Source organism: Oncorhynchus kisutch, linkage group LG15 (genome assembly GCF_002021735.2).
Source record: "Oncorhynchus kisutch isolate 150728-3 linkage group LG15, Okis_V2, whole genome shotgun sequence".
NCBI classification, from domain to species: domain Eukaryota; kingdom Metazoa; phylum Chordata; class Actinopteri; order Salmoniformes; family Salmonidae; genus Oncorhynchus; species Oncorhynchus kisutch.
Genome location: NC_034188.2, coordinates 50,179,411 through 50,204,066, shown reverse-complemented (window position 1 = coordinate 50,204,066; position 24,656 = coordinate 50,179,411). Strand labels below are relative to the sequence as shown.

The following is a 24,656-nucleotide window of genomic DNA, read 5'->3' as shown; positions in this document are numbered from 1 at the left end:
TAGTGCGTGGACAGTGGCAAATTAGAATTGAAGAACAGTGACCGCTCTACCTATTCTATTTCTATATGGGGGGCGGGACTCGGGAGGGGTGATTATGGGCGGAAGTCATCACAGGTTTGGGCATCCTGTCGGAAGACTTCTGGGTAGGGAATTACGCCGTGTCCAATACACCGCTACCTCAGCGTTGGCGTGCTCCCAGGCTACTAGCTAAGTACACCTTTCTCATCCCCTTTCTCTCCTTATCTCTCTCTCAATTCAATTCTAAGGGTTTTAATTGGCAGGAGAAACATGTGTTTACAGAGCCAAAGCGAGTGGAATAGACCACAAACAAACGTGAAACAAACAATCAGAAATGAACGGTAAACACTACACTCACAAATGTTCCAAAGGCATAGAGACATTTCAAAGGTCATATTATCTCTCTCCCTCTGTTCTCCTACCGCTGCCCCACCCCTCCCCAGTCCTTCCCCAACCATCCCCCATTCTCCCCCACCCTGTACCTGCTCCCATGTCAGCAGCTGGCTACGACCTAAGGGAGGGCCCATATGACAAGTGGTGGGAAAAGTACCCTATTGTCATACTTGAGTAAAAGTAAAAGTCACCCAGTAAAATTCTACTTGAGTAAAAGTATTTGGTTCTAAATATACTTAAGTATCAAAAGTAAATGTAATTGCTAAAATATACTTAAGTATCAAAAGTAAAAGTAAAAGTATAAATCATTTCAAATTCCTTCTTTTAAGAAAAGCAGATGGCAGCATTTTCTTGTTTGGAAAAATGTATGGATAGCCAGGGGCACACTCCAACATTCAGACATCATTTACAAAAGATGCATTTGTGTTTAGTGAGTCTGCCAGATCAGAGGCACAAGGGACGACCATGTGTTGTCTTGATAAGTGCGTGAATTGGCCCATTTTCCTGTCCTTCTAAGCATTCAAAAAGTAACGAGTATTTTTGGGTGTCGGGTAAAATGTACGGAGTAAAAAGTACCTTATTTTCCTTAGAAATGTAGTGAAGTAGAAGTAAAAGTCAAAAATATAAATAGTAAAGTACAGATACCACCAAAAATAACTTAAGTAGTACTTTAAAGTATTTTTACTTAAGTACTTTACACCACTGCATACGCACTACACACACACACACACACACACACACACACACACACACACACACACACACACACACACACACACACACACACACACACACACACACACACACACACACACACACCCACGCAGAGCCCGGGTCACACACACACACACACACACACACACACACACACACACACACACACACACACACACACACACACACACACACACACACACACACACCCACGCAGAGCCCGGGTCACACACACACAGCCAGGTGACACACACACTCAGGAAGGGTGTACCAGTGACCAGACCTTTTTGCTAAAGCTACCATTTTCCATCCTGAAAATAAGCAATAAGAAAAATATTAGATTTCTGGTCAAACAGATAGAAAAGGTGTTTTAGAAAACATCTACCAGACAAGTTTATAAAGATATTAGAAATATATCCAAACGACAGTTGGGTTGATACGTTTGGACAGCACAGTACAGCACGCAATAGAGTACAGCAAAGAAAAGTTGAGTTCAGTACACAGTAGACCACACTAGAGTTGAGTACACTATAACTGAACTCTACTGTACTCTACATTTTTGTTATTTAGCAGAAGCTCTCATCCAGAGCGACTTAACAGGAGCAATTAGGGTTAAGTGCCTTGCTCAAGGGCACAGCGAGTACTCTACTCCAATCTACTGTGCTGTACTTTGATGTCCAAACATAGGAAATATAGACGTCTATGATTGGTTTAGATTTGGTCCTGTCTGGAACAACCAAATGTTTTTTTTTCCGGGGGGGGGCAGAGCTCATTAAAATAATATTCAGTGTGTAGAAAATGCCCAAATATGCAAAGGAGAATATTGAATATTTATACCTTTGTGTACCTATTTAGAACACATCGCCATGAAGAGAATGACATTCATATAGAATGATTATTCATCAGGGACCCTTCATGAAATGACCATAATGTAAATCCACTTCACCTACTGTAGTTCAATAACCAAAAATAGTTTTTTTCAAAGTCAAGGTGTCGTGTCATAGCTGACAGCCTCGTTCTTTCTGCAGACATTCAGAACAGATATTTAACAAAGTTCTTGGAAAAAATTTCTTTTTTAAAAACTGAAATTAGATTTGACCAAAATTCTGTTACCAAACTTTGCATCTGCACAGTAAATGTGTTTATGTCAACAATGAATTGTGAAATTCTTTAAAGTAGTCATTGTGCATAGAGGTGTACGGTTTGTTCAACTTTAAAATCAATGTTTTTAGTTTGGCCACACATTTTAAGTAGAAAATCAGCGTCTCAGTGCAATTCCATTACCCTGGAATTGTCCAATTGTTTTATGTGAACTGTGCCAAAAGGATCATTATCAAAAAATGTATTGCATCACTTTCCAATAATGCTATACTATAAAACAGATACACTGTCCAACACACTTCAACATGTCATCTATCAGTAATGCAATTAACACAGATATGCAAATCAGATGCACAGAAGCATACCAACAGTTTAACACACAGGTATACACAACAACAATAGGACAAATATAGGTGACCAACCAAATCATTGTTATTATCATTAAACCACAATAGTCTGCTATTAAATACACGCTGTGAATATATACACCCCTAGCACCCCCCCCCCCCCCCCCCCCCACATACAGTATATCCACTCACTCTCTCACACACTGACAGAAACATACAAACAAACTTTTGACCCATGATATTTCCCTTCTCTCCTTGTCTCTCAACCCTGCAGTTCCACCAGAACAGAGTGGTTCCACTCTATCTCTTACCAGTCTGGTTAGAAATACACAGATACGTTGCTAAGGTTGCTACGTAAAAAGAAATATTTGAAAAAACATGAGTGAGTACATGGTGAGTGTGTGTGTGTGCGCCTGCGTGTGTGTGTGTGCGTGTGCGTTTATGACCAGAGAGAGAGGAAATTAAACAACAATAATGAGACACATGGCCACTAACTGTGGTGATTTTAGCATGTAAATCTTGTGTGGGGCAAAACCCCCCCAAAATGGTTCATGCATGCCAGTAAAGCCACTACACAACACTAAACAATACACGAATTGCACTATAACGGTGACAAACGGTGCTGACAAACGGTTAGGGCCTAAGTAAAGCTGTCCCAACAGCAGTCCCAACGTCTTACCACTGCTACACCTGGCTATCAGTGGAGCCTTGTCTGGCAGCGAAACAGTTTATTCAGCCTCATTTACTGCCTTTAAAAAAAACATAGCGACTTGCTGAAACAAATGTGATTTCTACTGACAATTGAGATGCACAAACTATGGCATAAAGGGACGAAGATCGTATAAGAGGCAATCTGTAATTTCGATTAAGGCATTAATGAGTGAGCTGGGGACGGATGAGGCCAACATAACAAATAGTTGAGCACTTTTGAAATGTACGGGGACCGAATTCAGAACATGGGCAGTTCTTACAATATTCTCCCTGTACACCAAGTCAGAACCGTAGGATAAATAAAGGGGCATACAAGCATTTGGCCGCCTTTCGTTCCAGTACTCTGCTGCCTGTGACTGGAACGAATTGCAAAAATCGCTGAAGTTGGAGACTTTTATCTCCCTCACCAACTTCAAACATCAGCTATCTGAGCAGCTAACCGATCGCTGCAGCTGTACATAGTCTATTGGTAAATAGCCCACCCTTTTCACCTACCTCATCCCCATACTGTTTTTATTAATTTAATTTTCTGCTCTTCTGCACACCAATATCTCTACCTGTACATGACCATCTGATCTTTTATCACTCCAGTGTTAATCTGCAAAATTGTAATTATTTGCCTACCTCCTCATGCCTTTTGCACACATTGTATAAAGACCCCCCCTTCGTTTTCTACTGTGTTATTGACTTGTTAATTGTTTACTCCATGTGTAACTCTTTGTTGTATGCTCACACTGCTATGCTTTATCTTGGCCAGGTCGCAGTTGCAAATGAGAACTTGTTCTCAACTAGCCTACCTGGTTAAATAAAGGTGAAATAAAAATTTAAAAAAAGACAATGAAAGCTCGTACAATATTCGATGATGACATTTCTCTAAAACAGGCTATAGGAGAAATGTGCACCACCAAGTCAGAACAGTAGGCTAATTTATGAGGTGAAAAGGGAGTAAATTAATAGGGTGAGGCGCATGGGCTACTTACAGCTTACTACACAACATACAGTACACTTAGTATTACTTTCTCTTCTACTGTATACATATCTCCGTGGCATATTATATAATTTATGCAGCAGCATACAAGACATTTTTGGACTCATCTTGTTGTGCTGTGCTCACTTGAACAGGAAGGTGGTGCCGCGCACAGCTCTTTCTTGTGGGCTCTAGAAAGAGGCCAGAAATCCTGACTTGGAATTCAGAGTTGGATGACCTTTCAAAATTAGTTTTCTCCGAGTTCCCAGTTGTCTTGAACTCACTGAAGATTGAGATTTCCCAGATCCGAGCTTCCAGTTGTTTTGAACGCGACAGAAGTCATGCTGGATTGACAGCATGGCCAATGTACTCAAACTTTTCTGTCCCATGGTGTTACCCCCTTTTTCGTGATATCCAATTGGTAGTTACGATCTTGTCTCATCGCTGCAATTCCCCTACGGACTTGGCGAAGGTCGAGAGGCAAGTCGCACTGCTTCTTGACACACTGCTCGCTTAACCCGGACAACGCTGGGCCAATTGTGCGCCGTCCCATGGGTCTCCCGGTCACAGCCGGCTGTGACACAGCCTGGGATCGAACCCGGTGCTGCAGTGGCGCCTTAGCACTCATTGTTCAATTTGAGATTTCCAACTTGCTGTGTAATGTTTATGTTCAATGGCCGATGAGCACCGATACGTTTATCTATAATTTTTCTTCTTATGACAAGGATTGAAAAGGATTTGCCAGTAGATTGTCTACTTCATGCATAATGATGACTGATTGTTTAGCTTGCTAGCTAAGTATGTTGTTGACATGATCAGTCCAATCAAAGCTAAGGTAGGTATAAAATGATTTGACGTCATTTTATCTGTGGCCAATGACCTTGAGCATTCTTGAATGGGCACTTCTAAAGTAAGTCTATGGCAGCACCCAAGGGGCTTGAATTTTCAAGCTCTACCCGTATATTTTGCTGTGATGTAGTGTCCCCATGAGTGACAGAACACTGAGCCAATCACGGCTCTGCCCCACCTGTCCTGAATGACTCGTTGCCACTGGCCACCGATGATATAAGCGACACTGACAATAGTGCAGTGATATTTTTAATGTTAGCCACCAAAACAACAACAGAAGGGATGACAGAGCCGGGGAGTGACGTGGATGAGAGCACGGTGTACCTGTGTCTGTGTGAGTGTGTATTTGTGTGTTTGTCAGGGTGGAATGTCGCTGTGGGAGTGTGTGTGGGAGTGCAGTGTTGTCTGGTGTGTGTGTGTGCGTTGACGACCACAGTGTGTCTTGTGTGTGTTATTTCATAGTTCACTGTGTGTGTGTGTGTGTGTCATGTAGAGCTGAGGAGTGGGCTCAAAGTGTGTCACGGCAGTGAATTGAGAGGCTGGAAGAAACCATTAAAACACTTATACTTGAAGTTGATTCGTTCAAGAGGACACTCAACTTCACTATTCCTAACTTCACTATTCCTAACTTCACTATTCCTATCTTCACTATTCCTAACTTCACTATTCCTAACTTCACTATTTCCTCTGGAAAACTTCCATGGAATGTTTGTCATCTCTTGCAGAACTGTCATTTATTTAATCTTTTCTTAAACCACTGTTCTGGGAGCAATTAGCTAATTCTACCACTCGTAACCTCTCCCATCCGCAAAAAGTCTGAGGTTGATGTTGCTGTGGGCTGGAAGGACGATGGGGCACTTTTCCATTTGGACATACCACAGATCCACAGTTGCAGGTCTCCACAGCTATGCCCTCGTTGACCACTCTTCTTAACAGGCTGTGTTAGCATGGAGAGAGAACGAGAGGGAGTTCCCAAAACAAGACGCAATAACAACAAGGAAATTAAAACGGCCATAAATCGCTGGAAACTGTCTGATTGCTTCTCCCTCCCTTCCCCTCCAGTCTACCATAAATAAAAACAAGGCTTGAGTTAATGATACCCAGACAGATGCCCATGTTTGCCCACAATCCTAACCCTCCACATTCCTTTTCCTCAAAGCTCATGGAGCCAGGTGTGCCCCTCTCTCCATTTCTCCCCGATAGGCACTCTCTCTTCCTTTCTCTCTCTCTCTTTCTGTCTCTCTCTGTTATCTCTTTTATCCCTCTCACTCCATTTCTGATGGGCACTATGACCCCCACCCCCCCCCCGTCACTCTCCACCTCTCTCTGAGCCCTCAGACATGGGCAGGGTAGGATATCCCGGCTGAGCCAGGCTGTACAAACACAGCTCTACGACAGGAAGGACTCCCATCCCTGAGAGAGGAATTTCCCCTCCTCGCACACACACATGTGCAAAAGTGCACGCAAAAGTGCACATGATAAATATGATTGTCAAAACTATCGACTATAACAGTATTCTCTCTCGCTCCCTTCTACCTCTCTCTCTCTCTCTCTCTCTCTCTTTCTCTCCACCACCCCATGTTCTACAATCTACGTGAGCATCACACTAATCATTGTGCTACCAGGCCCATTACTATCATAACCCCTCTCTCATACAGATGGCACCACTCACCTGGAGTATCACTAGCCCAGCTGTAATTATAGACACACACACACACACTAACACACACACACACACAAACACACACTTACACACACACACATCCACACATGTCCCTTCAGTGACAGTGTTGTCATGACAGCGGTGCTTGAAACTGGATACGATGGCTTGCACCACACCAGCAACACCCGAATGGAATCACAGTAATAGTGGGTCCATCCTAATTCCCTATATAGTGCACTATACCCTATGGACCCTGGACAAAAGTAGTGCACATCCAGAAAATAGGGTGCCATTTGAAACCTGAAACCTAGAACAGACATGGACTAGCCCCTGGGTGTACGCATCCACCCCACCCTGCTGGCATCCACTCCACCCTGCTGGCATCCACCCCACCCTGCTGCCATCCACCCCACCCTGCTGGCATCCACCCCACCCTGCTACCATCCACCCCACCCTGCTGGTATCCACCCCACCCTGCTGGCATCCACTCCACCCTGCTGCCATCCACCCCACCCTGCTGCCATTCACCCCACCCTGCTGGCATCCACCCCACCCTGCTGCCATCCACCCCACCCTGCTGCCATCCACCCCACCCTGCTACCATCCACCCCACCCTGCTGCCATCCACTCCACCCTGCTGCCATCCACCCCACCCTGCTACCATCCACTCCACCCTGCTGCCATCCACCCCACCCTGCTGCCATCCACCCAACCCTGTTGGCATCCACCCCATCCTATTGTCATCTACCCCACCCTGCTGGCATCCACCCCACCCTGCTGCCATCCACCCCACCCTGCTACCATCCACCCCACCCTGCTGCCATCCACTCCACCCTGCTGCCATCCACCCCACCCTGCTGCCATCCACTCCACCCTGCTACCATCCCCTCCACCCTGCTGCCATCCCCTCTACCCTGCTGCCATCCCCTCCACCCTGCTGCCATCCACCCCACCCTGCTACCATCCACCCCACCCTGCTGCCATCCACTCCACCCTGCTACCATCCCCTCCACCCTGCTGCCATCCCCTCCACCCTGCTGCCATCCACCCTGCTGCCATCCCCTCCACCCTGCTGCCATCCACCCCACCCTGCTGCCATCCCCTCCACCCTGCTGCCATCCCCGCCACCCTGCTGCCATCCACCCCACCCTGCTGCCATCCCCTCCACCCTGCTGCCATCCCCTCCACCCTGCTGCCATCCCCTCCACCCTGCTGCCATCCCCTCCACCCTGCTGCCATCCCCTTCACCCTGCTGCCATCCACCCCACCCTGCTGCCATCCCCTCCACCCTGCTGCCATCCACCCCACCCTGCTGCCATCCCCTCCACTCTGCTGCCATCCACCCCACCCTGCTGCCATCCACTCCACCCTGCTGGCATCCACCCCACCTGCTGGCATCCACCCTACCCTGCTGGCATCCACCCCACCCTGCTGGCATCCACCCCACCCTGCTGGCATCCACTCCACCCTGCTGCCATCCACCCCACCCTGCTGCCATTCACCCCACCCTGTTGGCATCCACCCCACCCTGCTGGCATCCACCCCACCCTGCTGGCATCCACCCCACCCTGCTGCCATCCACCCCACCCTGCTGCCATCCACCCCACCCTGCTACCATCCACCCCACCCTGCTACCCTGCTGCCATCCACCCAACCCTGTTGGCATCCACCCCACCCTATTGTCATCCACCCCACCCCGCTGGCATCCACCCCACCCTGCTGCCATCCACCCCACCCTGCTGCCATCCACTCCACCCTGCTACCATCCACTCCACCCTGCTGCCATCCACCCCACCCTGCTGCCATCCACCCAACCCTGTTGGCATCTACCCCATCCTATTGTCATCTACCCCACCCTGTTGGCATCTACCCCACCCTGTTGGCATCCACCCAATCCTGCTGGCATCCACCTCACCCTGCTGGCATCCACCCCACCCTGCTGCCATCCACCCCACCCTGCTGCCATCCACCCCACCCTGTTACCATCCACCTCACCCTGCTACCTTGCTGCCATCCACCCAACCCTGTTGGCATCCACCCCACCCTGCTGGCATCCACCCCACCCTGCCGCCATCCACCCCACCCTGCTGCCATCCACCCCACCCTGCTACCATCCACCCCACCCTGCTGCCATCCACTCCACCCTGCTGCCATCCACCCCACCCTGCTACCATCCACTCCACCCTGCTGCCATCCACCCAACCCTGTTGGCATCCACCCCATCCTATTGTCATCTACCCCACCCTGCTGGCATCCACCCCACCCTGCTGCCATCCACCCCACCCTGCTACCATCCACCCCACCCTGCTGCCATCCACTCCACCCTGCTGCCATCCACCCCACCCTGCTGCCATCCACTCCACCCTGCTACCATCCCCTCCACCCTGCTGCCATCCCCTCTACCCTGCTGCCATCCCCTCCACCCTGCTGCCATCCACCCCACCCTGCTACCATCCACCCCACCCTGCTGCCATCCACTCCACCCTGCTACCATCCCCTCCACCCTGCTGCCATCCCCTCCAACCTGCTGCCATCCACCCTGCTGCCATCCCCTCCACCCTGCTGCCATCCACCCCACCCTGCTGCCATCCCCTCCACCCTGCTGCCATCCCCGCCACCCTGCTGCCATCCACCCCACCCTGCTGCCATCCCCTCCACCCTGCTGCCATCCCCTCCACCCTGCTGCCATCCCCTCCACCCTGCTGCCATCCCCTCCACCCTGCTGCCATCCACCCTGCTGCCATCCCCTTCACCCTGCTGCCATCCACCCCACCCTGCTGCCATCCCCTCCACCCTGCTGCCATCCCCTCCACCCTGCTGCCATCCCCTTCACCCTGCTGCCATCCACCCCACCCTGCTGCCATCCCCTCCACCCTGCTGCCATCCACCCCACCCTGCTGCCATCCCCTCCACTCTGCTGCCATCCACCCCACCCTGCTGCCATCCACTCCACCCTGCTGCCATCCACCCCACCCTGCTGCCATCCACCCACCCTGCTGCCATCCACCCACCCTGCTGCCATCCACCCACCCTGCTGACATCCACCCCACCCTGCTGCCATCCACTCCACCCTGCTGCCATCCACCCCACCCTGCTGCCATCCACTCCACCCTGCTGCCATCCACTCCACCCTGCTGCCATCCACCCACCCACCCTGCTGCCATCCACCCACCCTGCTGCCATCCACCCACCCTGCTGCCATCCACCCACCCTGCTGCCATCCACCCACCCTGCTGCCATCCACTCCACCCTGCTGCCGCGTGATCCTGTCCCTCCTCTGTTCCTTTATGCTCTCCATCTTTGTGTTCTTTCATTCAGGACATGATTAGTATCAGACTCTTCACCCCCTCCCATTCCACCTCTCCTCCTCCTCTGTCTCTTTGAGTCACATTCTTAGCGGGTTAATTGGCTTGACAAAGTTATGTGATTCCAGGCTACTTCAAACGCTCTGAAACAACAGAGCCCTCGCAGCATGGTGTGTTCCCTCCCTGACCCCCCCCCCCCCCCCCCTCTAGTCTCATCTCCCCCATCGTGTCCCTCTCGCCTCCCCGGCCCACAACGAGATGCCCCCTTTGGCTTCCGCAGGAAATTACCTCGTCTGGTCACTGGCTGCTAAACATCCACATTTGTGGTTTTTAGTATGAGGCACGGCCAGTGAGAAAGTAGGTATAGGGATGGGTGTGTGTGTGTGTGTGTGTGTGTGTGTGTGTGTGTATGTGCGTGTGTGTGTGTGTGTGTGTGTGTGTGTGTGTGTGTGTGTGTGTGTGTGTGTGTGTGTGTGTGTGTGTGTGTGTGTGTGTGTGTGTGTGTGTGTGTGTGTGTGTGTGTGTGTGCGTGCGTGTGTATCTGGATGGCCTCTCAAAATTCCCCTGCTTCTATTTTCTCAGTAAACCGGATTCAAGGCTGTGGAGAGAGAAAAACTGTCCATCCCCCAAAAATATAGACAAGTACCCGCAAGTACACACCCAACACACACGTACACGCTCTCTTTTCGGGCAAAGAGGAGATATCAGGTTAGTGTGTCAACCGCCCACACACGGACAGCAGAACAGAATGAGAGTGGTGTTCATGGGTTAATAATGAGTAGTACTTGGAGAGTGTGGCTCCCAAGACGCCACAGTGAGGTTAAAGAGAAGGGAAGGACTTGGAGGAGGACATAGGAGAGACAGGGAAGAACACTTGGGACCCAGAGGTTTATCCCGTTCATGACGCTCCATTCGCTGTCGCTGAAAAGGGAGACCCCCAGGAGCACCGGTATGGTTATTGTTCCCTGCTCCATCAAATACCCACCGCAAAGGAAACGACAGTGAGCCCCAGCTACGTCGTTGCTGTTTGGGTTCTGTACTACGGCACGTTGGATTTGAAATTAAACAATGACTGGGGGGTTAAAGTGCAGATTGTCAGCTTTAATTTCATGTTACCATGATTATGGATAGTCATTAATTAATTGTGAATAATGAGGAGTGAGAAAGTTATAGACGCAAAAATGTTAACATCCCCTGTAATTGTAAGGGTGAGAGGTTAGCATGTCTCAGGGGGTATGATATTTGTGCGTCTGTAACTTTCTCACTCATCATTATTACCGATTCGTTCAGGACTATAATATTCAAAGTGTCATTTCAAATCCAAAGTGCTGGAGTACAGAGAAATACTTCTGTAGCTCACTGTGTGTGGTTTCACGTCACCAGAGGGACAGAAGTGAGAGCGAGGGCAGTAACAATGAAAGGAATGGGTTTACATGGGGATAAAGAACAGAGAGAGAGAGAAAGGGCGAGGGAGGGAGAGAGAGGGAGAGAGAAGGGGAGAGAGAGAGGGGGGACAGAGGGAGAGAGGGAGGGGGGACAGAGGGAGAGGGGGGGGGGGACAGAGGGAGAGAGAGTGGGAGAGAGAGAGACAGGCAGACAGAGAGACAGAGAGAGAGAGAGAGAGAGAGAGAAAGAGAGAGAGAGAGAGAGAGGCCATGTGCTGTAAAACCCACAGCACACAACACATGGCCTTCAGCAGAGCCTGGACCTGCTAGAGCAGTACTGCCAGACCTGGGCCCTGGCAGTAAACCCCAAAAATACTAAAATAATGATTTTCCAGAGAAGATCCAGATCTCAGGGAATTAGACCAAAGTTCTCAATTGGTACAAAATATATAGAGTCATGCACACACTACAATTACTTAGGTTTAAAAATATGCTCAACTGGACACCTTAATGAGGCAGTGAATAAACTGAGAGAGAAAGCACACAGGGCATTCTACGCCATTAAAAAGCTCATTCAATTTGAAATGCCTATTAAAATTTGCTAAAACTAATTGAATATGTCATTGAACCAATTGCACTTTATGGCAGCGAGGTGTGGGGTCCACTTGCAAAACAAGATTTCATCAAATGAGACAAACACCCCATTGAAACCCTGCATGCAGAGTTCTGTAAGATTCTCCTACAAACAATGCATGCAGGGCAGAATTAGGCCAATATCCACTAATAATAAAAACTCAAAAAAGAACAATTCAGTTTTGGAAACATCTAAAATACAGTGACCCCCTCTCATATCATTACCAAGCCCTGAAATGCCAAGCTGAACAAAGAAAAGAGTCCCCTCATCCAGCTGGTCCTGGGGCTGAGTTCACAAACCTGTTCTACTAACACACTGAAGCCTCAGTCCCCTCATCTAGCTGGTCCTGGGGCTGAGTTCACAAACCTGTTCTACTAACACACTGAAGCCTCAGTCCCCTCATCCAGCTGGTCCTGGGGCTGAGTTCACAAACCTGTTCTACTAACGCACTGAAGCCTCAGTCCCCTCATCCAGCTGGTCCTGGGGCTGAGTTCACAAACCTGTTCTACTAACGCACTGAAGCCTCAGTCCCCTCATCCAGCTGGTCCTGGGGCTGAGTTCACAAACCTGTTCTACTAACACACTGAAGCCTCAGTCCCCTCATCTAGCTGGTCCTGGGGCTGAGTTCACAAACCTGTTCTACTAACACACTGAAGCCTCAGGACCAGAACATCCAATCAATCAGGATAAACCATATATTATATATTACAACACAGTCAAAACGACATTGCTTATTGGGAAACACAAGCACAAACACAAAGCAAAATGCAGTGCTATCTGGCCCTAAATCGACTGTACACCGTGGCTAAATATTTGACCATGGTTACTGATCAAAACCTTAGAAAAACCTTGACAAAGTACAGGCTCAGTGAGCACAGCCTTGCCATTGAGAGGGGTAGACACAGGAAAGCCTGGCTCCCTGTAGAGGAAAGGCTGTGCAACCACTGCACAACAGCAGAACCTGTCTTCCTGTAGAGGAAAGGCTGTGCAACCACTGCACCACAGCAGAACCTGTCTCCCTGTAGAGGAAAGGCTGTGCAACCACTGCACAACAGCAGAACCTGTCTCCCTGTAGAGGAAAGGCTGTGCAACCACTGCACAACAGCAGAACCTGTCTCCCTGTAGAGGAAAGGCTGTGCAACCACTGCACAACAGCAGAACCTGTCTCCCTGTAGAGGAAAGGCTGTGCAACCACTGCACCACAGCAGAACCTGTCTCCCTGTAGAGGAAAGGCTGTGCAACCACTGCACAACAGCAGAACCTGTCTCCCTGTAGAGGAAAGGCTGTGCAACCACTGCACAACAGCAGAACCTGTCTTCCTGTAGAGGAAAGGCTGTGCAACCACTGCACAACAGCAGAACCTGTCTCCCTGTAGAGGAAAGGCTGTGCAACCACTGCACAACAGCAGAACCTGAGACGGAGCTGCATTTCCTGCTAAATGTAAAAAATATAAAATAATTAGAGAGTGTCATTTTCCCAAATTTGAAACCCTTATTCAAGGTTTCAAAGACCTCTCTGATGAGAGTAGGCTACCCGTTCTGTTGGGGGAGGACGCAGAGAGCTGTGGGTTGGCAGCGCACTACATTGCTGCCTGCCATAAGATGAGGGACAGTGTCTGACAGACCAATCAACCTGCACATGTCCTCTACTGTCTGCTTATTGTTATTGTTCAATGTATGGTTATTTTGACACTTGGTTATTGTTGTTACTGTTGTCCTGTCGACGATTTGATTCTCAATTTAAAAATATTTTTTATTTTTTATTTTTATTAAATATCCAAAATAAGCTTTGGCAATATGTACATTGTTACGTCATGCCAATAAAGCGAATTGAATTGAATTGAATTGAATTGAGAGAGAGAGAGAGAGAGAGAGAGAGAGAGAGAGAGAGAGAGAGAGAGAGAGAGAGAGAGAGGGTGTGTTGACAGATGAGTGACTTCGGAGGGGGTGGACACAAGGGATGGAGGACAGAGTAGTAAAGGTAGAGCGAGGGAGAGATTGGAGAGAGAGTGCTAGAGGGAGCTGGATGAGGAGTCAATAGACTTCTGTAATTACACCTGTTCAACTACTTACAAAGCCGTGTGCCCACGCACTTCTTCAAACACAGTGTACCAAGATGAACGCACCCGCGCGCGCACGCGCACACACACAAACACACACACACACTCACTCCACACACACACACACACACACACACACACACACTCACTCCACACACGGTCCCCGCAGGATCTCCAAGGTGATTGTGTAAATCTGCTTCCCCCTCCTTATATAGAAACTCCCATTTCAATCCAATTTGCACACAAATGAAATCATTAAAAGGCTGCCTCCCTAGAGAGACTTCTGTCCTCCAGGTTATTCACTTATCTCCGAAAAACACAGGGCTCAATCCCAGATGGAATTCACTTTCTTTGTGTGCATGTGTGTGTGCGTGTGTGTGTGTGTGTGTGTGTGTGTGTGTGTGTGTGTGTGTGTGTGTGTGTGTGTGTGTGTGTGTGTGTGTGTGTGTGTGTGTGTGTGTGTGTGTGTGTGTGTGTGTGTGTGTTGTGTGTGTGTGTGTGTGTGTGTGTCTGTGTGTGTGTGTCCAATGTCAGCCCACAAGTGAGTGTGTATGAGAGAGTCATCGACGGACAAAAGGAGAGGAAAGCACAAAGGAGGAGTAGAGAAAGCGAAGGAAAGAGAGAGAGAGAGAGAGAGACCCAAATGAAAGAGTGTGTGTGTGCGAGCGTCTGTGTGTAGTCGAGCATATTAGACCCGACCCAGAACACAGGAGAGTACTGGCTGAAATGCATTTGCATCATTTCTCTACTTTGCATGTTTAATAGCAGGGCCCGTTCAGTTGTTCCTGGAAGCCCGGTTGTCACAGAGAGAGCAGAGGTCAGTAAGGCCAGGTAAGAGAGGTACGGAAGTATGATGCTTTCTGATCAAAGAATGTGATTTATTACTATCCCTTAATTTAAAAAAATATATGTTTTAACTCTCACTAACCCTTAGTTAACCCGTACTCTAACCTTAACCCTTACCTAGACCTTCCTCACCCCTAGATAGAGAACAAATAGTGGTCCTTCCTCTCCATTTCTGTGGATATGGCCTGTTTTGTCCTCTCTCGCATGGCCATCTAGTGACATCCCTGAGAACCCTAGTGTGGGAATTATGAGACGTACTTCCAACTCTGACCTTTGACTGTTGACGGTTCTTGGTACCACTGCACTCACAAGACTGGCCCATATGCAAGAGGTTAGACTTATCAACAGCCCTGTATGTGCGGCATTGATTTATTTTATTTTTTTTACTCTAAAACCTGAACATACAACACAACAGGAAACAATGTACACGCGTGGCTTTTTAAATAACCTTCAAGAACAACTAAGGCAAGCGATGGGAGGGAACGAGGAAAGAAAAGAAAGAAAGAGAGTGAAAAAGAAATGATTGTAGATGATGATATGGTTACCGAAACACACACACACACACACACCACACACACACACACACGCACCACACACACACCACACACACACACCACACACACACACACCACACACACACACACATACACACACACGCACCACACACACACCACACACACACACACACACCACACACACACACACACATACACACACATACACACGCACCACACACACACACACACACACACACGCACCACGCACACACACACACGCACGCACGCACACACACACACACACACACACACACGCACCACACACACACACACGCACACACACGCACGCACACACACACACACACACACAGTCAGCTGAATGTGAGTCCCACCAGTTGAGGGATCTCTCCCTCTGGCAGAGAACCTGACCTAGGATCAGATTGAGTGGCTTAACACTTGAGGTCAAGATTACGAAAGGACTGACCTAAGATCAAGAGATGAGGACCACAGCCCATACAGTTCTATTTAGCAGTGTTCGTTCAGTGCCTATCACAGAGTCATTTGTCACAAGGACTCTTAACCCTCCTCTAAAGCTGGCCCCAAGTCAACAACGGTACGAGGGGAAAAGTTGTTAAGAGTGGAAAGCAGGTTCAAGTAACGCACAGCCGATCTAGAGTAACGATTCTATAGGATTCCGATCTTTGAGAGGAACAAGGCTTTAGAGAGATTATAATGCACCTTTGTCTGAGAGCTGCCCGGCAACTCCTTCTAGTGCACCGCCTATTCACTCCATCCATTCATTCGGAAACTGTGTAGGTTTCCTCCGACCACGTAGACAAGAAAAAGACCATCCCCACAGTCCCTCTCTTTCCGCCAATCAGCTATGCGAAGTTGGAAACAACATGAGACCGGGCGACTTGAGAAATGACCTCACGGTTCGAAATGCTTTTGATGTTTTATATCTGAAAGGAAACGCCTTGGCTAAAACATCCCAGACCGGGCCGCTAGCTGTCCCTGGACTCGGGGTCAAACTGCAGCCAAATCCTTCAGTCCATATGATCCGACAGTGAGGGGCTGGGCAGACAACGGGGAAATATAATACACATTCACACACACACACACACACACACAGGTTATTCACACCCAAAAGACAAGCAAATGCAAACGTGCGCGTGCGCGCACACACACGCACACTCTCGTTTCCCTGAATAGATTAGTGAAGAGAAAGAGCGAGGGTGAGGGATAAAAGGAGCTCACCTTTCCTCATAATGACTGTGCTCACCTGTTCATCCCCTCACCTGGGGCAGAGATATCAGAATACTGCCTGAGCCACCCCCCTATTTCCCCTGGCCTCTCCCCTACCTCCTGGAGACGGCCAGATAATGTGAGTCATTCAACCGCCGGTCTCCCCATAGAAATGATGGCCTGCCTCTGAGTGTCTCTCTCCTCTCCCCTGCAGCCAAGCCGCCCCACGGCCCTGAAACTGATCCAGATAGACTTTCTGCTGGAGAATTTTCTCACACTCATACCTGCCACTCACACACCTCCCCAGCATGGAGGGGCGAAAGTGTGTGTGTGTGTGTCCGTGCGCATGTGTTGTGTTCCAGGCGCCTGTAGCTAGAACATACAGACCTGTGCGCTCCAACACCAGGCCAGCTGGTGGGCATGACCAGCGTTAATTCCCAGTCCGCCTCTAAATCTTTAAAAAAAAAAATGTATTTAAACTTTATTTAACTAGGCAAGTCAGTTAAGAACAAATTCTTATATACAATGACGGCCTACCAAACCAGTTAAGAACAAATCTCAACCAGGGCTTTGCACAATATAACAAACATTATTACTAGGCAATAGGAATATAATTACAACCACATCGTCAGCTCTCGTTCCCCCATGAATATAATACTCCCATTATGAATAACCATTCAACCTCACTGAGAGGTCAGAAAGGAAACATTCCAGACCATGAACAACAACAACAAAAAATATCGAATGCCCTCATTGAGACAGTAAACAAAGAAACAAACAACTGTTCTCTGGAAGGAAGACAATGTTGCGCAGTCGTCCTGCATGTGCCAAGTCATTCAGAAGGGATTGTAGTCGCTGTGGCGCTGACCCCGAAACGACTTGGAAACAAAGAGATAGTGATTACAGCAGAAAGCCAGGGAACTGCTTCTAATGGACGTGGGGGGGGGGGGGGGTGGAATAAAGGGATGTAAACGGTGGGATGAACTCTGCTCGTTGTGAACATTTAGTGTTACTCTTCCACCAGCGAAAAAGCTTTCACCCCCCTCCAGATGTCTGCCCCCCCCCCCCCCCTCCTCTTCGCTTCTATTTTCCGCTCTTCCTGTTTTGTTTGGGTAGGGAGACGCGGTGTGGAAGAGAGGGAGACGGAGGATTGAAGAGGCGAGGGACAGAATTGGATTATCGATGGGTCTAACGTGCGACTAATTAGGCCGGCTCTTTAATGAGGCGTCGTAACCACCAGCCTGGACTACGTGCCTGGTACAGACCCAGACACGTCGATGCACAAAGTCAGACAGAGAGGCGCGACATCGGCGACCTTAATGGTGCAACAGCACAACAGCTTAGAGTTTAGGAGGAGAGAGAGGAAGCGAGAGATAGGGAGAGAAAGATGAAGAACCAGGCAGAGAGAGAGAAGGAAGGAGAGAAAGTGCATCATCTCAGCATCAAAACCAATGCCCATGTTTAATACAAGTAGAAAACTGCTACTAGTTTCTCCAAATAGTAGCAAGGCCGCTTGACTGAATGCTAAGAGCTAGTGTCAACGCCGTCACAGGTCTCTGTGAGTGTGTACCTACTTGAACCATATCATGTTACCGTAGTAACAACATTGTAGTTACATTTCTGTACTCACCGGCCAGGCGTATTTGAAGGGAATGATGACGTGCCCTGTAGTGCCATCCTCTCTTCCTCCTCCGTCGTGCCCTCGATGACGGAGGGATTGGGTGTTGCCCCCCAGGACGGTGGTGCTGCCCGCCCCGAAGGTGCAGGCTCCTGTGGGGATGACCCGGGCCTGGTACTCCTTGAGGCAGGCCCTGAAGAAGGTGTCACACTGGTCCGTGAGTGAGCAGCGCTGCCCCCCTGTGGCCTGGAGGTCACAGCACTCCCCACTCTGCAGCACACCATGGGGGTTCTGGAAGTGACGGATCTGGAGCTCAAACATTCCCACTGCACACACAGCCTGGAGAGAGAGGGAGACAGGAGAGTTAGGATGAGGTATAATTCATACACACACACACACTCCCGAAGAGAGGGTGAATCTATGGGAACAAAAAGCGTCTGGTTCCAAATGTCATATTTCTTGAAAAAATGTTCATGAATGTGATGAATACACCTGCTTAATGGGTGGAGTATCATTTTTCATCCCAAAGCTCTCCAGCTACGGTAATCAATGGATAGCATGCCCTCCCTCTCTCTCTCTCTCTCTCTCTCTCTCTCTCTCATCTGCTTCATTAGGGTTACCAGACTACGGTCATCCTACTCTAAGAGGTAGAAAGAGAGGGTGATTGAGAAAGGAAAGATAACATTGATTCACACCACTTCCTCCCCACAGCGGAAGAAACTTAAAATCCCTCATCCAAATTGAGATACGCCCCCATTCCAGCAATCTCTCTCTCTCTCTCTCTCTCTCTCTCCATATCTGTCAGTTCATCTCCCTCTATCGGTCTTCATCTTTCCCTCCCCTTCTCTTTACCCTTCTCCCTCGCTGTCTCAGTCTCCCTCTTTCGCCTCTCCCCTCCCCTGGGTCATGCACTTCCTCCACCTCGTCCATCGAGCTCCTTTCTTTCCTACTTCTTCTGTATCAGTAGCCCTCCCTTCTTTTTTCTCCCTCTCTCCCCAGGGGGACTTAGACACTGGGAACCTGGCCACGGTTTCTCTCTCCTCCTCCTCCTCCCTTCCTTCTCTATCTGGGAACAGGCTGTAACTCTTGCCTTCTCTCCTTCTCTCTGCACCAGCTTTTTATCTCTGTTTTGTTGCCATTCTTCTTTTCATCTCTCTTTCTTCCTCTCCCTCTCTCTCTCTCACTTTCTCTCTCGCTCTGTCTCTCTCCCTCTCTCTGCTTGTCTCTCTCTCTCTGCTTGTCTCTCTCTCTCTCTGTCTCTCTCTCTCTCTGCTTGTCTCTCTCTCTCTCTCTCTCTCTCTGCTTGTCTCTCTCTCTCTCTCTCTCTGCTTGTCTCTCTCTCTCTCTCTCTCTCTCTCTCTCGATCTGTCTCTCCCTCCTCCCAGAGCTTATAAAGCATTCTCCTCAGCTGGGTGCAGAAGGGCACAGACAAGCTGGTAGAGCTAACAAGCTCCCCAGAGAGACAGGTGTGTTGTATAGCAAGGAAATAATTGTTATGACTTCCAACGACTATAAAAGCACAAACCACAAATGCACGTAACACACACACACACACACACACACACACACACACGCACACGCACACGCGCACACGACACATTCAATGAAAGAAGGTGACGAAGAATAGTGTTGCAATAGTCCTGCTACACACAACCTGACCAAAGCCAGTTAGAAGAATAGCTGGTAAGTCAGGCCATTGTTGTTGTGGCATTCTGTCCCTCACCTGCCCCTGTCCCTGTCCCTGTCCCTGGGCTAGGGGGCCAAACTCTCCTACATCAAACAGCCTGTGGAGATACAGGCCCACTCATCACTCTGCATCCTCCTTTCTTCCTCTCCTCTTTCCCCACCTCTCTCAGCCATTCCGGGCATACCTGCGTTTCAGCACTCCATCTGACCGCTCCGAGCGCTCAGTCTCGACCATCACCGCGGAGAGCTGCGGTCATTAAGTCCCCCATTTAACCCCAAAATAGGGCGAGACCAGGACCACAACCTGAACACTGGAGTACCACGGTTGGATATGTACACTGACTAGCACCATTGTTAAACACTTGCCTTTTAATACTGTTAAATATGGCACCATCTTGACTGTTCTGTATTAACAGTATAATGTCAGGACAACATTATACACTGTGTCAAACCACATTTATAAATCATCCTGAATGCTCGTATCTGCATTGCATTGAATCGGACACATCCCCAGACCTGAGTAATACAGGTTGATAAGTGTTACACTATTGTCACAGGTTATAGTGTCTTCAATGCTGAAATGGATGCAGGATATCAACTCTACTGCTCTCCTCCTACATTATAAATGTCCCACAGCACGGTTGGTCTGCATTGTACTGTAGTAGGGGAAGGCAATGTTATATTAGCGAAGAGCTTCAGAGCTGGGTGCAGTGGATCCATGTGGATCTTTCTGTACATTCACACGCCCTAGTGCTACAAGGCTGTGGCCGCTGGCCCAACACACACACACACGCACACACACAAACAGGCTTCTCATCTCACACAAACACACACACACCCACACATACAGAACGACCTGATATTGCTCCTGCACTGAGGGCTGTGCCACCCCGCCAGTAGGGGACTCTTTTAGGCCAACAACCATAGCCTGGGGTGGGGCTGGGAGGGGAAGAGAAGAGAACACATTCAGCCAGCGCTCTACCTCCAGGCTTTCCCTCTAGGTCTGTGTGAACTTGAACTTGAATGTGATAGGCCTATGTCCAATTTAACTGAATGTGAATTGATTTTCTATGTGGTCATGGTGGTTTGTGTGTGGTGTTTTGGAAGCACATTCATTATTACATTGTTATTACCATTATAAGGATAACTGAAAAGGAGACTGAAAAGATTTGGTATGGGTCCCCAGATCCTCAAAAAGTTATACAGCTGCGCCATCGAGAGCATCCAGACCGGTTGCATCACCACCTGGTATGGCAACTGCTCGGCATCTGACCGTAAGGCGCTACAGAGGGTAGTGTGTACGGCCCAGTACATCACCGGGGCCAAGCTTCCGGACATCCAGGACCTATATACTAGACGGTGTCAGAGGAAGGCCCAAAGAATTGTCATAGACTCCAGTACAAGAGCGCCAATTCTATGTTCAAAATGCTTCTTAACAGTTTCTACCCCCAAGCCATAAGACTGCTGAACAATTAATCAAATGGCCACCAGAACTATTTACATTGATACCCCCCCCCCCCCTTAGTTTTTACACGGCTGCTACTCGCCGCTGTTTATTATCTATGCATAGTCACTTTACCCCTACCTATATGTACATATTACCTCGACTAACCTGTCCCCCCCCCCCCACACACACACACCCTGACACCCCCTGTATATAGCCTCATTATAGTTATTTCATTGTGTTACTTTTCAATTAAATTTTTTACTTTAGTTTATTTAATAAATATTTTCTTAACTCTGTTCCTTATTGTTGGTTAAAGGGCTTGTAAGTACGCATTGTATTCGGCGCACGTGACAAATCACATGTTATTTATAAGGTAGCCTGTACTACGCTGGACTATTCCTGGTAATCTGCAGGACTTTTACATATCATAGAGAGAGGATGGACTGCATTCATGAAAATGTGTGAGGCAGCGAGGCAAGTGTGCGCACCCACACACACACACACACACACACACACAACACACACAGGGACAGACTGACGAACAATTCCCTTGAATCCCCTCTCACCTTGTAAGTAAAGTGTAGTAGTAGTTAACACATAGAAGACAGCCTTACTCCATCCACAGACACCATCACATTTATCTTGCTATTTCACATAAAGGATGCATTTGTTTCCACCGTTAGAGCCTACAGGAGATTGTACTCTGAACAATTCCCCCTGCAGTTCTGGTTCAAGCAATTCACTTCGCGGATGGGTCGTCTAGCCCCCTTTCAACGGGAAAGCAAAGCAATTACAGTATAATAGGCTTAGAATCCCAATAACAAAAAAATGGTGTAACCAAAGACCATGCTTTGGTAAAGACGTGAAGGTTTGCTCCTGTAGCCTACAGATGAAAGGACACGCCCATGGAGCAACAAGTGGATGACACGCGACTATTAAGACGCACAGAAACAGTTGGGCACAGCGCCATTTGGAGCAAGGGGAGACATATTGACAAGAGAAACCGGGAAGTAGAATGTGGGCACCATTATTAACTCTGTGGGATGAAAACACCGACTGTAAAAGTCAGGGCAGGGTTAGCAACGGCCGAAAATAGCGCTTAATCGGTACGATTTACCTGCGGTTGCAGAGAAAGGGCGACGATAAAAATCACGGTCCACTGCTGTCCCCGGCCCCGTTCTTTCCTCATCTCTGTCCTGGTGCTGGTCCTCGCGCCTCCCTTGCAGCAATCAACCGGCTTTCGTCCGTGCGCTCGTTCTCTCTCCATCTCAACGTCAAAGGATCGAGGACGTAAAACAATGCGGTGTCCCCTCTACTCTATAATATCCCTTTCTCAGCTCTCTTTGAGCGTCAGTTCATCGCGTCGTATTTGGCATTGTTGCCTTTCTTGTGCTGTTCCCCTTGGGGAGTTCCTCCTGCCTGCCCGCCCCTCCTCGACCACTCGCCCCGGCTTCTCCCTCTCTTGGTGCGGTATCCAGAGTGGGTCTTTCCACAGAAGAAGAAAAAGCACTCTCACTCCACCGGGTCGATCTTCCCTCCACCTGCCGTTAAGGCTTTGAATGTCAGACCTGCTGGCTCCCTGACTTGAGCTCTCTTCCCAATTACATTCTCCCTCTGCGCAACGCACTCGCCCTTCAAACTAAACACATACGCATACACCCTTTCCTTCTTTGCGCAAAGGACTCAAATTGATAGCCAAATGAAGTATAATCTCCCTCTCTACAAGTCAAGACTCTACTCTCTCTTGTTTATCCACTGCATGCTTCGTCCCTCACTCTTTCCGTAGGCTTTCCAACCCCGCGTGGTCACTTTCGCTCAGGGCTAACAGATCCGAATCACCCAGGTCCGGATCAAGTAACCGTGCGTATCGGCGGTGGGAAAGAACTCAGCGAAAAGGGATGCCAGCCAGTGACGAGAGGCTGTGTGTGTGTGTGTGTGTGTGTGTGTGTGGTGGGGGGGGGGTTAAACATGAGAGAAAGTGTGTTAATGTGCGCGAGGGGTGTGTGTCCTCAGGCAGAGGATATCCGTATTCTCGTTTTATATGTGCACGCGGTCTGTAATTCAACTGGACTACGTAGTCGAATAATGTGTCCAGTGGAGACCCGTCATTCAGGGCAAAGACAACAAAAAAACTTGTTTTGCATGTTATTTTGGCCTTAATACATGTCACATATCGGTTTGCAAACAATGTTAAAACAAAATAGCATTGAGTTAATAAAGCTGCATTCAAACATGGTCTCTTTTTTGCTTTCTTGAATAAGGCAGCTCCAAAATGCAGGTGTTTCAGCCTAGCTCAGCGCATTATGTGGTGGTGAGGCAGCCAGCGGAAAATAAAGAGCGTAGGGGTTGGTAATGTTCTCTAGTTGCGCCGTAATTGGCTCAGTGTTCTGGTACTCATTGGGACACCACGTCACCGTAACATCTACGGGGAGAGCTAGAAAGTTCAAGCCCCTTGGGTGCTGCCACAGATTTACATAAGAAGTGCCCATCCAAGAAGGCTCAAGGTCATTGGCCACAGATAAAATGACGTCAAATCACGTTATATCTCTACTGTAGTTTAGTTTGGACTGATCATATCAACATCATACTTTCAAAATCTTAGCTAGCAACCTATCAGTCAGCATCATCAATCAAGTCAACTATCTACTGGCAAATCCTTTTCAACCCTTTTCATATGAAGATACATTCTAGATAAAACATATCAGTGCTCATCGCCCATTGGACATACACATTACACAACAAGTTGGTACTCTCAAATTCAACAATGAGTGGTTTGGAAGGAATCACTGGCTAACTAAAAGCATTGCAAAGCAATCACTGGCCTGCTATTCGTTGGAGAGGGTGTGCGGTCCAAGTCTGGGTTTAAGGGTCTCTTTTCCAAGCTGAAAAGGATAAACATTCATATGCAACAACATGGCCAGAAAAGATGGAATACATTGTCCATGCTGTCAATCCAGCATGACTTCTGCCACCTTCAAAACAACTGGAAACACAGAACTAGGAAATCTCAGACTTTAATGAGTTCAAGACAAATGGGAACTCTGGGGAAAACGAGCTCCGACTAGGAAATACGTTTTGAACGTTCATTCAACTTGGAATTCCAAGTCGGGAACTCTGACCTCTTTCTAGAGCTCTGACCTGAAGATCACTGACGTCATGATGCAAACTTGT

General features: G+C 48.5%; 1 protein-coding gene across 1 annotated transcript in view; it reads right to left on the bottom strand.

The window, feature by feature from the left end:
• LOC109905397 (protein jagged-1b) overlaps nucleotides 1–23,392 on the bottom strand; it is a 44,198-nt gene extending 20,806 nt beyond the window's left edge. The window contains exons 1-2 of the mRNA XM_031790444.1: nucleotides 22,603–23,392; nucleotides 18,365–18,691 (exon numbers count right to left, since the gene is read on the bottom strand). Coding sequence (XP_031646304.1) covers nucleotides 18,365–18,691; nucleotides 22,603–22,752 — 477 coding nt within the window. The 5' untranslated portion in view covers nucleotides 22,753–23,392. The remainder of the gene's footprint in view (nucleotides 1–18,364; nucleotides 18,692–22,602) is intronic.
• Nucleotides 23,393–24,656: the final 1,264 nt, after the last annotated feature.